The 13,445-nt window shown below is 39.0% G+C and overlaps 1 protein-coding gene across 10 annotated transcripts in view; it reads right to left on the minus strand.

Moving 5' to 3' along the window:
• taf1 (TAF1 RNA polymerase II, TATA box binding protein (TBP)-associated factor) overlaps positions 1-13,223 on the minus strand; it is a 137,444-nt gene extending 124,221 nt beyond the window's left edge. For 3 of the 10 annotated variants that reach the window (XR_007263628.1, XM_048605023.1, XM_048605015.1), the window contains exons 1-6: positions 12,894-13,089; positions 9,241-9,345; positions 7,839-7,976; positions 5,906-6,023; positions 2,997-3,113; positions 2,373-2,498 (exon numbers count right to left, since the gene is read on the minus strand). Coding sequence is in view for 9 of the 10 variants with exons in the window: in XM_048605023.1 (XP_048460980.1) it covers positions 2,373-2,498; positions 2,997-3,113; positions 5,906-6,023; positions 7,839-7,952 (475 nt within the window). In the remaining variant the exon portion in view is untranslated. The other 7 variants (XM_048605016.1, XM_048605018.1, XM_048605025.1 and 4 more) reach the window with 7 other exon arrangements.
• Positions 13,224-13,445: the final 222 nt, after the last annotated feature.

Below are 13,445 nucleotides of genomic sequence, written 5' to 3' on the forward strand. Positions count from 1 at the left end.
TTGCCTAAGTTATTTTAAGAATCTATTGTTGTAATTCATCTGCCCCAGAGATTTTATCTTAAGTTTGACTTGTTCATTTCACATATTTAATTTCAAATATCGACTATTCTTGATATTTTTAATGATACAAAAGATCTAATCAGAACTTCAGTTCCTGAACATGGAACTGAAGTGAATAACTTAGACTTCATTTACAATTATTTGATCCTGACACATGACCTACCATGGTCTGAAAAATTCCCCAGTACAGGAAAGGCCCAGACATAAAGCTGCTTAATTTGGGAGATACAACTTGCACAAATGTAAAGTAATTCCTCTGTTTTCTCTTCTCAAGGTTTTTAAAAGTGCATAGCTGCAATCCATCAGGACCAAAGGTTTTAACATCTTTTTGAGTTTTGTTCAGTTTATTTAACAAATGTTCTTATTTTATATGTACTTACTTAATTACTCATCATTCAACTTCATGTCTATCTGTTCTACCTTCCTGGTACCTACCAATTTAGTTATTATATATTTCTCCCATAACTTTAATAATATGTATGGCGCTATTCTATGACACCCTTCCTTTTTTTATTTGATCGGTCTGTAAAATATAGATCACTGGAGAATGGCTAATATAACACCCCGTTAAAGGAGGGAGGGAGGACTTCAGGTTTCTGAAATATTAGGACCAGTTCTAGTGCAGGTGGGACGTGTACAAGCTGGATGGATTACATCTTAACAGTATGGAGACTGATATCCTCACAGGGGGATTTGCTAGTGCCGTTGGGGTTGGTTTAAACTGGCTTGTCAGGGGATGGGAATCTGAGGGAGTAACCCAAATGTGAAGAAAATTAAACTGGTAAAAGGAAGTAGAAAAGCTATGAGAGAAATGAGAAGACAGGAGAAATAAAGCTGAGTATCAAGTTTGTCTCAAACGCGGAATGATGTAAAAAAAAACAAAGGGTATTCTACCTGAACGATGAGACATTTACATCATGAAGCATGATTTTGAGTATGAGTAGAGGTAAATGGTTATGATGTAACTGCCATTACAGAAAATGGCTGCATGGTGACCAGCATTAGGATTACCTATTCAAGGATATTTGATATTTAGGAACGACAGACAAGAAAGAAAGAAAATGAAGTTGCTGTAAGATAGCATCAGTACATTGTGAAGCAGAATCTCAGATCAGAAGAGCAACGTGTGGAATCTGTCTGGGTGGAATTAAGAATTGGGAAGGAGCAGCAGACATTGATTTGCACTACTTATAGACCACAAAATAATAGTGCTAGTGTGGGTCCAGGTATAAATCTGAAGTTGAGAGAAGCATGTAGGATCTGCAACACAGTAATCATGGGTGATTTTAATTTTTTTTCCTTCTTTATGCGTGGGATGTAGGCATCGCTTTACCCAACCATTGTTACCCTTGAGAAGGTGGTGATGAGCCGCCTTCTTGATCAAGTGCAGTCCACCAGCTATGGGTTGATCCACAGTGCCATTAGGGAGGGAATTCCAGGATTTTGACCAAGTGACACAGTATTTGCTCAGCCATGATCATACTAACTGGTGAGCAGGTTCAGTTTGCTGAATAGCCTACTCCTGTACCTACGGTTCTTTTCCTGTCTTATTGTCATTTAGGCTTCTCACCTTTCCTGTAGATCCCTCTCCACTTTTCTAGATTCTTAAAGCCTTTGACACTTCCCTGTTTATCTTTTCCACTAAAATGTTGGTCCCAGCCAAGTTTAGCTGAAGATTTCCCAGCGATACAATTCCCTCTTGTCCAAGAAATAATACTAATGTTCCATGAAAAGGATCCCCTCTTTCTCACACAAAAACGTTAGCCACATGGTTATTCTTAAGACTTTTCTGCTATGCCAAATGACTCACATGTATTATACTCCAGAAATTATTACTTTCATGATTGTGTAAATCAATTTAGAGCCCAAGTCCTGATTCTACCTATGTCATTATGTTTAACTTGAAACATGACAACTGCATTTACACCATCCGTTTCCAAGCTCTCTTCCAGCCACAATGGCAGTGAGTACTTCAAGATTCTCATTTTTTGCGCAAAATTTAGCAATTTTTTCCTTTCCCATGAATACAGAATACACCAAAATATTTCGGGTCTGCTCCTCTCTTCATCCACCCCTTCACATACTCCCAGCTAATATTCTGTCTATGATGTCTTGGTCTGAAGTGTTTGAAGTTCCTGTCAACTGGATGAAATTATGGTGCCTAACTGAATTGTTATATCAGTACAGCCCAGCACTACTACAATTACTGGCCCATAATCTGATTCCATTTGAACAAGTCAAAAACCAACGTACGAGTATTCAACAAACTGTTCTTTCTCATTTTAATTAACAGACAATTCTTTTGAACTCACCAATTATTTCCTGTGAATTTGACTCCTCCTTATTCAGCGGAGGCGGTGGTGGAGGGGGAGGCATGAGCTTTGAGTCCACATCTTCACTGTCTGCATCATAGTCATCATCATCATCATCATTGCCTTCTGAAGTCAGCATGACAGGTTAAAAGGTTATTACAACTTTTAAATTAAACCACATAGGCAATTTCCCATTAATATCAGCATTTTAAACAATTTTAGAAATGTAATTTCTATGACAACATTGGCTATTCTCCTACAATACCGAAGTCCAAGTGTGAGATTTATTTCCGAGGGCATGGCAATAATTAGGGAAAATCAGAATGAAGCTGAAAAATCAAAATGTTTGAAATATTAGATATCACATACACCTGTATTCCTACCTAAACTCACTAGGTAATTTTCCTTACACCAGCCCTTTCTCTCATACCTGAAACCTTAACACAAACAATTGATCCTAGTTTTTGCACATTAAATCTATTACTTATCACAGATCTGTTGTAATAGAGGCATGTTTTCAGTCTTTACCTTTCTACTTCATTGCCAAACAGTAAAAAGACAGGTTTCACTACTCAGTGTATTAGTACAGTTAGCTAGTTAATGTATTTAGAATAATCTGTTTACCCAGTTTTCTTAGTGGCTGAAGATTTCCCATCACCTGACGATACCTGCGGGTCTCGTCCTCTGCTACCTCATTGATATCGGAGTAATCAATGGCGTCATCTTTACTCTGAATCCAACCTATGTGCATAAGAACAATCATCAATCATATCAGCTAAATGTGCTGCCTTGGGCCAAGGAATAACATAGAGTAGCTCTGGACTTCCTTGCAAATCTTCAGGAGAATGGTGTGTTAGTTTTGCATTTGCATTCAACCTAAGTATTTCACAGAAAAGTTTCACATCTGTCACAGGGAAAATGTTAGAAGCTATTATTAAAAACGTTGTTAGAGAGGACTTGGACTAGGTCATGCTAATCAGGTAAAGCAAACATGGTTTTGTCAAAAGGACATCATGTTTGACTAATTTATTGGAGTTCTTTGAAGATCTAACTTGTGCTATGAATAAAAGGGAACCAAAGGATGTATCATACACAGATTTCCAGAAGTCATTTGATAAAGTGTTATTTGATAAAAGGTAGTTGTGGGAAATAAATCCTTATGGTTTTGAGGATAACATACTGGCATGGGTAGAAGATTGGCTGGCTAAAAGAAAGGACAGTAGGAATAAATGGGTCTTTTTCAGACTGGCAGATGTCAGTGGTGCACCACAGGGTTTGTTGCTGGGGCCTCAACTATTTACAATTTATATAAATGATGTGGATGAAGAGATGCGCTAAATTTGCTGGCGATACAAATTTAGGTTGGAAACTGATTTGTGAAGAGAACGTAAGAAGCCTAAAAGGGGTATATTTAGGTTAGGTGAATGAACAAAGATCTAGCAGATGAAGCACAACGTAGCAAAGTGTGGAATTGTCCATTTTGGCAGAAAGAATAGAAAAACATTATCTAAATGGTGAGAGGTTACAGAGCTCTGAGATGCAGTGAAATCTGGGTGCCCCAAAGAATGAATTACAGGTACACCAAGTAATCAGAAAAACTAAAAGAATGTTGTGTTTTGTTGTGAAGGGAATTGATGTGCAAGAGTAGAGAGGTTACACTTCAGTTATAGAGCATTGGTGAGACCACATCTGGAGTACTGTTTGCAATATTGGTCAACATAATGACAGAAGGATGTTAACGCATTGAAAGCAGTTCAGGGAAGGTTTACTAGACTAAAATCTCAAGAGGAAAGGCTTGACAGGGTAGGTCTGTAACCCCTGCAGTTCAGAAACATCGGGGTGACTTAAAAGAAACACAAGATCTTAGGGGACTTGATCAGGTGGATACTGAAAGGATGTCTCCCCTTTTGGGAGAAACTAAAACTAGGGGACACTGGTTAAAAGTAAAATGGTAGCCCATTAAAGAGAGAGATGTGGAAACATTTTTTCTCTCAGATTAAACACATTAAATATTTCTCTCAGATTTATGAGATTCTTTGGAATTCTCATCCTCAAACGGGAGCGGATGCAGAATCTTTAAATATTTTTAAGACAGATTCTTGATTACCAAAGGGATGAAAGATTAGTAGGGATATACAGGAATGTAGAGTTAAGGTTAAAATCAGATCAGCCTTAATCTTAATGAATGGCGAAGCAGGCTTGAAGAGCCAAATGACTTATTCTTGATCCTTGTTCATAAACTTGTAAGAAAAATGGAGGCCAAATCAAAGGAAGAGAGATCAGGAGGGAAGACCACAAGAGGTAGTTTTAAGAACAATATTAAAAACAATACAGAGAATTAGATGCACAGATATTACCAACTTGAAAGGGATCTGTGGGGGATGGATCAGGCCAGAATCAAAAGAAACAGCAATCAACTAGGACAGTATTATAATTGAATCAGCAGATTTCAAAGGGGTACCTTCAATTTCAGCAGCAAATAAGCTGATGGAGAGTAACTGGACTATGTAAGGGTGAGATTATAGCTGGAGGAGGAAAGGTCATTAAATATTTATAATTATTAAATGATGTACAGGAATTTAACTCCAAGTAAATGAATAGTCACTGAATATATCTCTGGTGTATAAAAAGAGGTGACAAGACTGGCAGGTTTAAAAAGGAGATCCACAATGCAAAGGTACGATATCTGAAGATTAGTCCATCTGTGGTGGAGCCCTAGAGCTGCAAGTATGAAGAGAACAAACTAGAATGCAAGGCTGAAAATTCTTTCAACAGAAGAGAAAAGCAAATTCCTAGTGAAAATGAGGATGAAGGTTGTCAAGTTGACACAAGCTGGACAGGCTATGAACTGCAGAATTCTGAAATTTATGTAGGGCACACCAAAAGGCCCACAAGGAGTGCAATATTCAAAATATATTCCAGTAATCTCCATGGTGTTCGGCACATGCAGGGAATGAGGAATGAGGGTTACATGGATCTTAGAATCCCTACAGTGCGGAAAGAGGCCATTCAGGTCCATCCAGTCTGCACTGACCCCCATGCTATCCCTGTAATTCCACATTTAGCATGGCATATCCAGCTAAACTACGCATCTTTGACTGCCAGTTGTAGGAGAAATACTAGTGATGGCTGAGAGAACATGACTCATTGCTGCCAGAAGATGAACATGAGTTTTAAAAACAAGCAGTCAGGAACAGTCATGAATACTGTCAGTGAGATTTTGATCAAAAGGAGAGAGAGAGAGTATGAGCGAGGGAAAAAGAGAAACATGACCAAATAATTAGTTCCTAGCGTGAGAAAACTTGCTTCGGTCCTGATAAATCAATCACTCTGCCTTGGTAAAGTTTCAGGAGGTGATAATCCTGATTTTCCCTTTTGAATCCCAGACTGTTATACTATGGAAAAACATTTGTGTGAAATCTGAACAACTTTCTGATTGCCAGTTGCATCAGAATTCCTAATGTTTGGATACTGGATAAATATGACTTTACTGTATATCTTTTGAAGTTATTTTATGGAAAGTCATTGCTTACCCTCTGCATTGCTGCTCCTTTCATCAGACTCCACTGCATCATCGTCATTGGCTGTGATTTCTTTGATGAGAGTCCCAAGACCCAGCGTCCCCAAACCATCCAGATGCTTTTTTGACTCCTGTGTAAAGACAGTGAACACATTACAACTCACTAAATGTGGCATGGATTAGTCAGAAATTAACAAGTCACAGCAATGAAATGACACAATTTTTCTGATCTAATAGATGAGTCAGTGAAAATAATGTCACATGGAGAGGAGTGATTACACTGAAACTGCAAATAAATTTGGAAAACATTTTATCTTGTTCTCTCCCTCTCAATTATATATTCACTTCTTTATTGTAAAGTGAAGTGTGCTTTCAATATTGGTCCCAATAAACACTGAAAAATTGTATGGTGTTCAAGGCCAGTCAAGGATGTGTTTCTGCTTGGAGATAGGATTGATCTGCTTTGAACTTTTCATTGTCAAAATAGTGTTCCATTATCACAGAGTTCTATCTAGTAATCCAGTTGCTTATACTTCTACAGAGTTTTTCAGGTAGAGAAAGGCTCTAAATGAAGAATGAAATGGACGCTAACAATTGACCAGAATGTGGACTAGCCATATAACTACGATGGCTACAAGAATTTGTCAGAGGTTAGGAATTCTGTGGCAATCAACTCATCTCCTGAGTCTCCAAACCAATTCCACAAACTACAAGTCAGCTGTGTGGCAGAATACTGTCCACTTGCTATGATGATTGCTGCTGCAACTACACTCAAGAAGCACTACACCATCCAGGACAAAGCAGCCCTCCAGATCACCATCCTATCCACTATATTCAAATATCCCCCCTTCCAACCCAATGGATGCACAGTTGGCACCATTGTCTATAATTTATAAGATGCACTGCAACAACTTGCCAAGCTTTCTTTCACAGCACCTGCCAAATCCATCTACCACCTAGAAAGACAGCACACATAAGGGAACACTATCATTTTCAAGCTCCCTGCCCAACCCACATACAACCCTGAACAGTTAAACTGCATTGTAAAGTATTAGCCGTTACTGGAACTACTTGTATTGCAGGTAACACTGTGGGTAAAATCACTCCACATGGACTGCAGTCATTCAAGAAGGCAGCTCACCACCACCTTCTCTAGCGCAGTTAGGGATGGGCAACAAATGGTGGCCTGGCCAGTGGCACAGACACACTTGGATTTTGCTTCAAATGCAGAGGACACAGAGGATCTGAAAGAAAATCCAAACTTTTAAAATCATTTCACTGGGGCATAAACAACTCATGAAGTTTAACAAAAGACAGAGTAACAGAAGTGTTGGGTAAAGTCTTCTGAATGACAATGTGTGAAATACCACTTAATTGGTTAAACTACTAGAGAGGAGCTCACTCCCAGACACAGAGTTATGTAAAATGGGTGTATGTCAGTGACAACTCAAAATAACCCAGCAGTCCTATATTGCTGTGGTGAACGGGTTTTGACAACTGCAGTGTTACTCCAAAGTGATTAAATAAAATTTGAAGCAGTAGGTTTCTATGAGGAGATTTGTAGAAGAGAATTATACTATGCAGACTGTAAAAAATGTGTTACATTAAGGCTGAGATAAACTATACATTGAAAGCAGCTCTGGCAATTTCTTTTTGCAAATCAGGATTCTGTAATTTTTTTGAATAGAACTTACATCTCTGAAAAAACTTTTTAAGCTGTTACACAATGAAAACTAAGCCATTGGACATTAATTGCTTGCAACTTACACAATAGTTTATACAATGCTCTTTCAGTTTGAGGATGTAATGATGAAAACAATAGCTTGGACATCCACAGTGAAATTATCTGCCTGTTAAGAAAATTAATTTTGTTCTTTAAGTACACACATAGCAACAGAGTCGCGCACTTCCTATGCTGTTACAATGCTAACGAAAATACACATTACCTTGTCAAGGACACTATCATCCTCCAACTGTCCATCCTCATTGATGTTCCCAAACAGAAAGCCAGTGAGAGAGAATGGTTGCTCATGATCCTCATCACTGTCCGAGTCAGACATCTTCAGACACTACCAATCCACTTTCTAAAAATAAGAGCAAAAGTAAGTCCCCTGTCAGGGGATTTAAATGATCCCATTGATTCATGTTCAGTTTCAATTAATAGTTCTGCAATGCAAAATATTTTTCGTCTGTCTGTTAGGGAAGGAAATCTGTTATCTTTACCTGGTCTGGCCTGCTTGTATCTCCAGACCAATAGCAATGCAGTTAACTCTTAACTGCCCTCTGAAATGGCTGAGAGATACAATCAGCTCAAGGGCAACAAATGTCAGGTTTGACAGAAAATGTTCACATCTCATACAAAAATTTTAGAAGTCTCAATAATTGCTGTTGTTTCCTTGAATATCAGAATTGGTGGAGCGGTAGACCAAATTGATCAATTTCATGGAACGATAGGATGGTGAAAACTGCCAGATTGGAGAAAGAAAGGTTGTGCGGGTGAAATATGAACTAATTTTGAAGAATTCAAGATTCACCTACCACTCTCTTTCACGCACTGCTTCCGCGAGATCTGTTATAGCAACTACCACAACCAATCTGTTCTGCAGAAATCTGAGGCTATCTCCATTTACCTCAAAAGATATGGCAGATTTCTAAACTGTGTTGAAAACGCTCCAACTTGAGATGGATGGACAATTTGAAGTGATAGAAATTCAACCAAAATGCAAATGTCCACATGGTCAAAAACAAGGTGGAGATATTACCAACATGTAGAAGAATGCCTCCCAGACTGTGCAGCATTATACAAACTCTAGAAAACATTAATACAAAAAGTAATTCTTTTGAACAAGAAAATAACTCAATCTCATAGGACGCCCTATATTTAACCACTTCACTGTCTCCTGAAGCATATAAACTTCTAGACATGTCAAAATAAAACAAACCCATTTCTCTTAGAAGTTCAGATCTAAGGGAGGACACTCAGAGAGCTTCATGGAGCAAACATTTGAGAAATTATGATAATAAAAGTCAACTCATTATTTCAGAAATGCTACATCTGCCCAATAATGGAGGAAATCAAAATTCCACACCTATAAGATTCACCCATTTTGATCTCATTAATTTCAGATCCTCGAACTTTGGAAGCAATAGAAAATGGGAATTCCTATGGAGTACCAGTCCTATAGGTCAACAAAACATCCAAAATTTGATCTATTAATTGATGAACACAAAGTTATGTTTTATTTAGGTGAAGTGCAGGCTCACCCTGCCAAAGTTAACTCTATTTGGCCTTTGACAAAAAGCTCAGCCGATAGATTTCTATACACTATTGCAAAATTAATTTCAAACCTGAGCAACTGCTGTTTTTTCAGTCCAGGTTGAGCTCCTCATGTATCGTCTCTTCCAGCTCCTCTTCCATCCAGATCCCAAAGAAAATCAATTCAAATAATGTTCCTATTTAGTTCAGAACACAAGTTCTCTCAATAAATGGGATTTCTTTACTAGGCCCGGCTCTGGTTACATGAACAAAGCCCACTTCTATTCCAGGATCATTCTCAGGCTCTGACAAAATCATTGTTCAACTCTCATTAAATCTTTACAACAGTGTCAAGATTTTGTCTTGCAATTGGAGTCTCAGGATTTAATGAGGTCGGCTCTGCAGTTTCTACCTTTTATAAATTATTTAAAAAGTGAACGTTAATTATAATGCGTGCGACTAAAAAATGTAGATTTAGTCATTAAAAGCACTAAACAATGTCTAACAATTTAAAAGATAGCACGACAGATGTCAATGGGAATTCAACATAAATGTAATTTTTTGATTTGGTTAAAGAATCAAGAATGCAGCATATCTATAGCAATAATAACTGTAATTTTTGTGAATCCAAACTGCTTTGTTCTGTCAGGCATAACTGCAGTTTTATTTGGTAGGCTATGTGGGGCACACAAAGACACGGATTGATGTGGGGAAGATTAGACCGGGTGGCAAATATGTAACCACCAGCAGGTGATGTGTCACTGACTACATTAAAAGATGGAGGGAGGGAGTGAGAGAGACAGAGAAAGAGGTGTTGTAGATTCTCCCAGATAGATATGAAAAATAGTTCTTATTCGTTAATAGCTGAGGGAAATTAGCAAGAAGTACCAAGTTTCACCTTGCCGCCTCTAGTGAAGGCAATGGACAGTAGCTGGGAAATAAGTATATGCAAGAGTTACCAAGAATCACCTCAGCAATGAGTGCCTTTTCAGTTGGCAGCTAAAACAGCAGCGAAAGCAGCCTGGAAGTACATGCTGTCTCCCTCTCAGCCCTCTGCATTAAGGAGTAATTTGGGATCTTGTTCTACTTTGTAACCGCTGCTTAATACTTAGGTCAAACATAATTGATCCTATTGAATATTAACTGCATAGTTTGAAGTGGTGCTTGGGGTCAGAGTAAAGATGGAAATGTGGCAGAAAGGAGATGACATGAGAGAGTTCCATGGGAAAACTGAAATGGCGTGGGATGAGGATGACACAGGAAGGGATGTGACGTAGGATGATATAGAAGGGAGAACGATATGGGAAGGTGGGGATGAGAGGCATGATCCTGAAAGGAGAGACCGAGATGGCACAGGAGGTAGAGGTGGCATGAGAGAGATGAACGAGATAATAGAATTGGTTAATGATGACAGAATCAGGAGGTCAATTATTTGAATCAATTTATCAAAAGTTACTCTTCAAGCTAAAAATGAAGATTTACTAGATTTGAATGAAAATGTTTTTGAAAAGCTGTCAAGTGAATTAAAAAATGTTAACATTGATTCAATAAAAGACGATCATAATAATCTACACTACCCAGAGTTTCTACACAATCTAACTCCAATGGGAATCTTTCTTCATTACTAGCCACTCCCATAAATGCCTCCAAATTCAATAAACACAACTGCAATGAGTTCCTAAATTTGTGTCACTCTGATTATTCCCTCACCCGTACCATCCCTTATCTTTGTTCTCTGAGCTTTGTCTTAGTGGATTCACTTCATGCTATAGTTTATCATCTGCAACCTCTGAATTAGTCTGTTAACTCCCCACTATCAACAACCTGGAATTTATCATTGACCAGAAACTGAATTGTCTAGCTATATAATTACTGTGGCCACAATAGTCGGTCAGAGGCTATGAATCCTACAACAAGCAATTCACTTTCTGATTTCATAAAGCCTGTCCACTATCAACAATTCAGAAGTGAGATGAAATACTCCCACTTGCCTGGGTGAGTGAGTTCCAATTTCATTTAAGACACTTGACAGCATCAGAACAAAGTACCCGGTTTGACTGGCACCATATCCATAAACGTTCATTCTGTCTACCTCTGGCATTCAGCAGCAGTGTCCCATCTACCGGACGCACAACAAAAATTCACCAAAGCTCTTTCAAACACCTTTCAAACCCATGACCACTACCATGAAGGACAAAAGCAGCAAATACCATCGCTCGCAACTTCCATTCTAAGCCACTCAACAAGTCATTCTGACCTGGAAATATTTTGCTGATCCTTCAGTGTCGCTGGGTGAAAATCCTGAACTCTCTACTAACATTGTGAGTCAACCTCTACCAAATGGATTCGAGTAGTTCATGAAGACAGTTCACCGACACCTTCTTAATGACAACTAGGACTGGTGAGTAAACACTGACCAGCCAGCAATGCCCAAATCCCATGACTGAACTGAAAAAAAACATTATTTCCCTCACTTTATTTCCAAGTTACAAGGCCTACCTCCTTTTCTCTTGACTCTATTCTCAATATGCTCTCGACCAGCCAAATTCTCTTAGAGCTCGTGTTAGCTAATACCATGATTAGTTACCTTGCATGGATACAGTTTGCCCAAACTTTTAAATGCACCATCTCCCCGAATTTTATAAACTCACCCTTCACTCCTCTGTATTTGCAAACCTTTACCCCATCCCCAACCTATTTTTCTTAAAATCTCTGAACATGTTGTCACCTTCTAATGCACTGCCATCCTTCTCACAACTCTACACCAGGTTTCTGGCATCTTCCTATAACATTCACAAATGCTACTGTTCCATAGCTGTGGCCATAGTGTATTGTCATTGTTTTAAACCTGTCTTACACACAAAACTACAACATCCTCCAACACCTTACCTCCACTGCCCAGGTGAGTAGGTCTGTCTTTCTCTAATTCCATTCTTACCTACAGAGTTGCAGTCAAAGAATGATCTCCAGCATAAGGTCCAATGCAAAACACTGGATTAAATTATTTGCCATTTCTCTGTTCCTCGTTATTAATTCCGCAACTGCGTCCTCCAAGAGCCCCATACTCACTTTAACAACTCTTCATTGGAACGTATCCATCTTCTTTTCAGTTATTGCTGTTATTTGTGCAACTCTGCTGACCCCAATCTAGGCCATAGGTATCAGAAAGCCCATCAGAAACCCCATGCCCATTCCCCTCTTTTAAGATACTCGTTCAAACCTCGCTCTTCAATCAAACTTTGACCACCTATTCCAATATTTCCTCTTTTGCCTCAATGCCTATATTCTAATGTCAATCATCTAATTACAGTAAGAAGTGCTTTGAAATGATTTAATGTACTAAAAGTGTTAAATAAATACAAGTTGCCATTGTACTTATCAATCACTGCCCCAAACCTCTGATCCAAATCTTGTAAGCAAAATCGTTCAACAAAAATAATGAAAGCTTCAAAAGAGATTCCATTGAATAGGAATATTTGAAAAGCAGTAGCCTGCCTGTCCAAAGAGATGGAAATATCTTGAGATGGAGCACACGAATATGGAAACTCCACAAGACATTCTGTCCTCGGACTGACAGGTGATAATGGGGAGTAACAAATCTACTTGGAATAAATAAGGCCAGGTTTGTAAATAGTGAAATATGAGATTCTGCCAAATGCAGTAAAGCTTAATGGCCCTGATCCAACTACAAACACCGTCCAACAAGCTCCAAATAAGCAACTGACGTTTCTACTGGAATATTAACCTTCCTTTTGGAGTTTTTTTCATCAAACTAAAACCTGGCCTATTCCTCGCACCATCACCTGTTCCACCGACTCAACTCTCCGGCCTCCTTCAGATCTTAGGACCAGCTGAATCCAGCCTTTCTTGTGACGAAGACAAGCTGTCAGTCAGCCCACATCACAACAACTATTCCCACGATATCCTTCCACTCCACCCGCCGCCCATCTACAAACCCCCGCACACACTTACCGAACGTCCGCCGCTGCTTTTCCAACACGATAGACAAATCCGTCAAACCTCCAGGAACAGCGCCACCACCAGCCCGGGAGGAACCACAGCGACCCCATCTGACCAGAACGATAACGGTAACACTCACTGTCCCGGAGAACCACAAAAACGAAGTTTAAAGCCAAACTGTGGCTCGTGTACCGCAGTAGCAGTGTTCCCAGAGGGATCCAGTGTCATCATCCACTGTCGTATTTATTTCAAAGGAAATGGTGTATAAAAGTAGCGAGTTGGAGACGATAAGGACTGCAGATGCTGGAAGCCAGAGTTTATAGGTGTGAGGCTGGAA

The sequence above is a fragment of the Rhincodon typus genome, chromosome 14 (assembly GCF_021869965.1).
Source record: "Rhincodon typus isolate 14 chromosome 14, sRhiTyp1.1, whole genome shotgun sequence".
Classification (NCBI taxonomy): Eukaryota; Metazoa; Chordata; class Chondrichthyes; order Orectolobiformes; family Rhincodontidae; genus Rhincodon; species Rhincodon typus.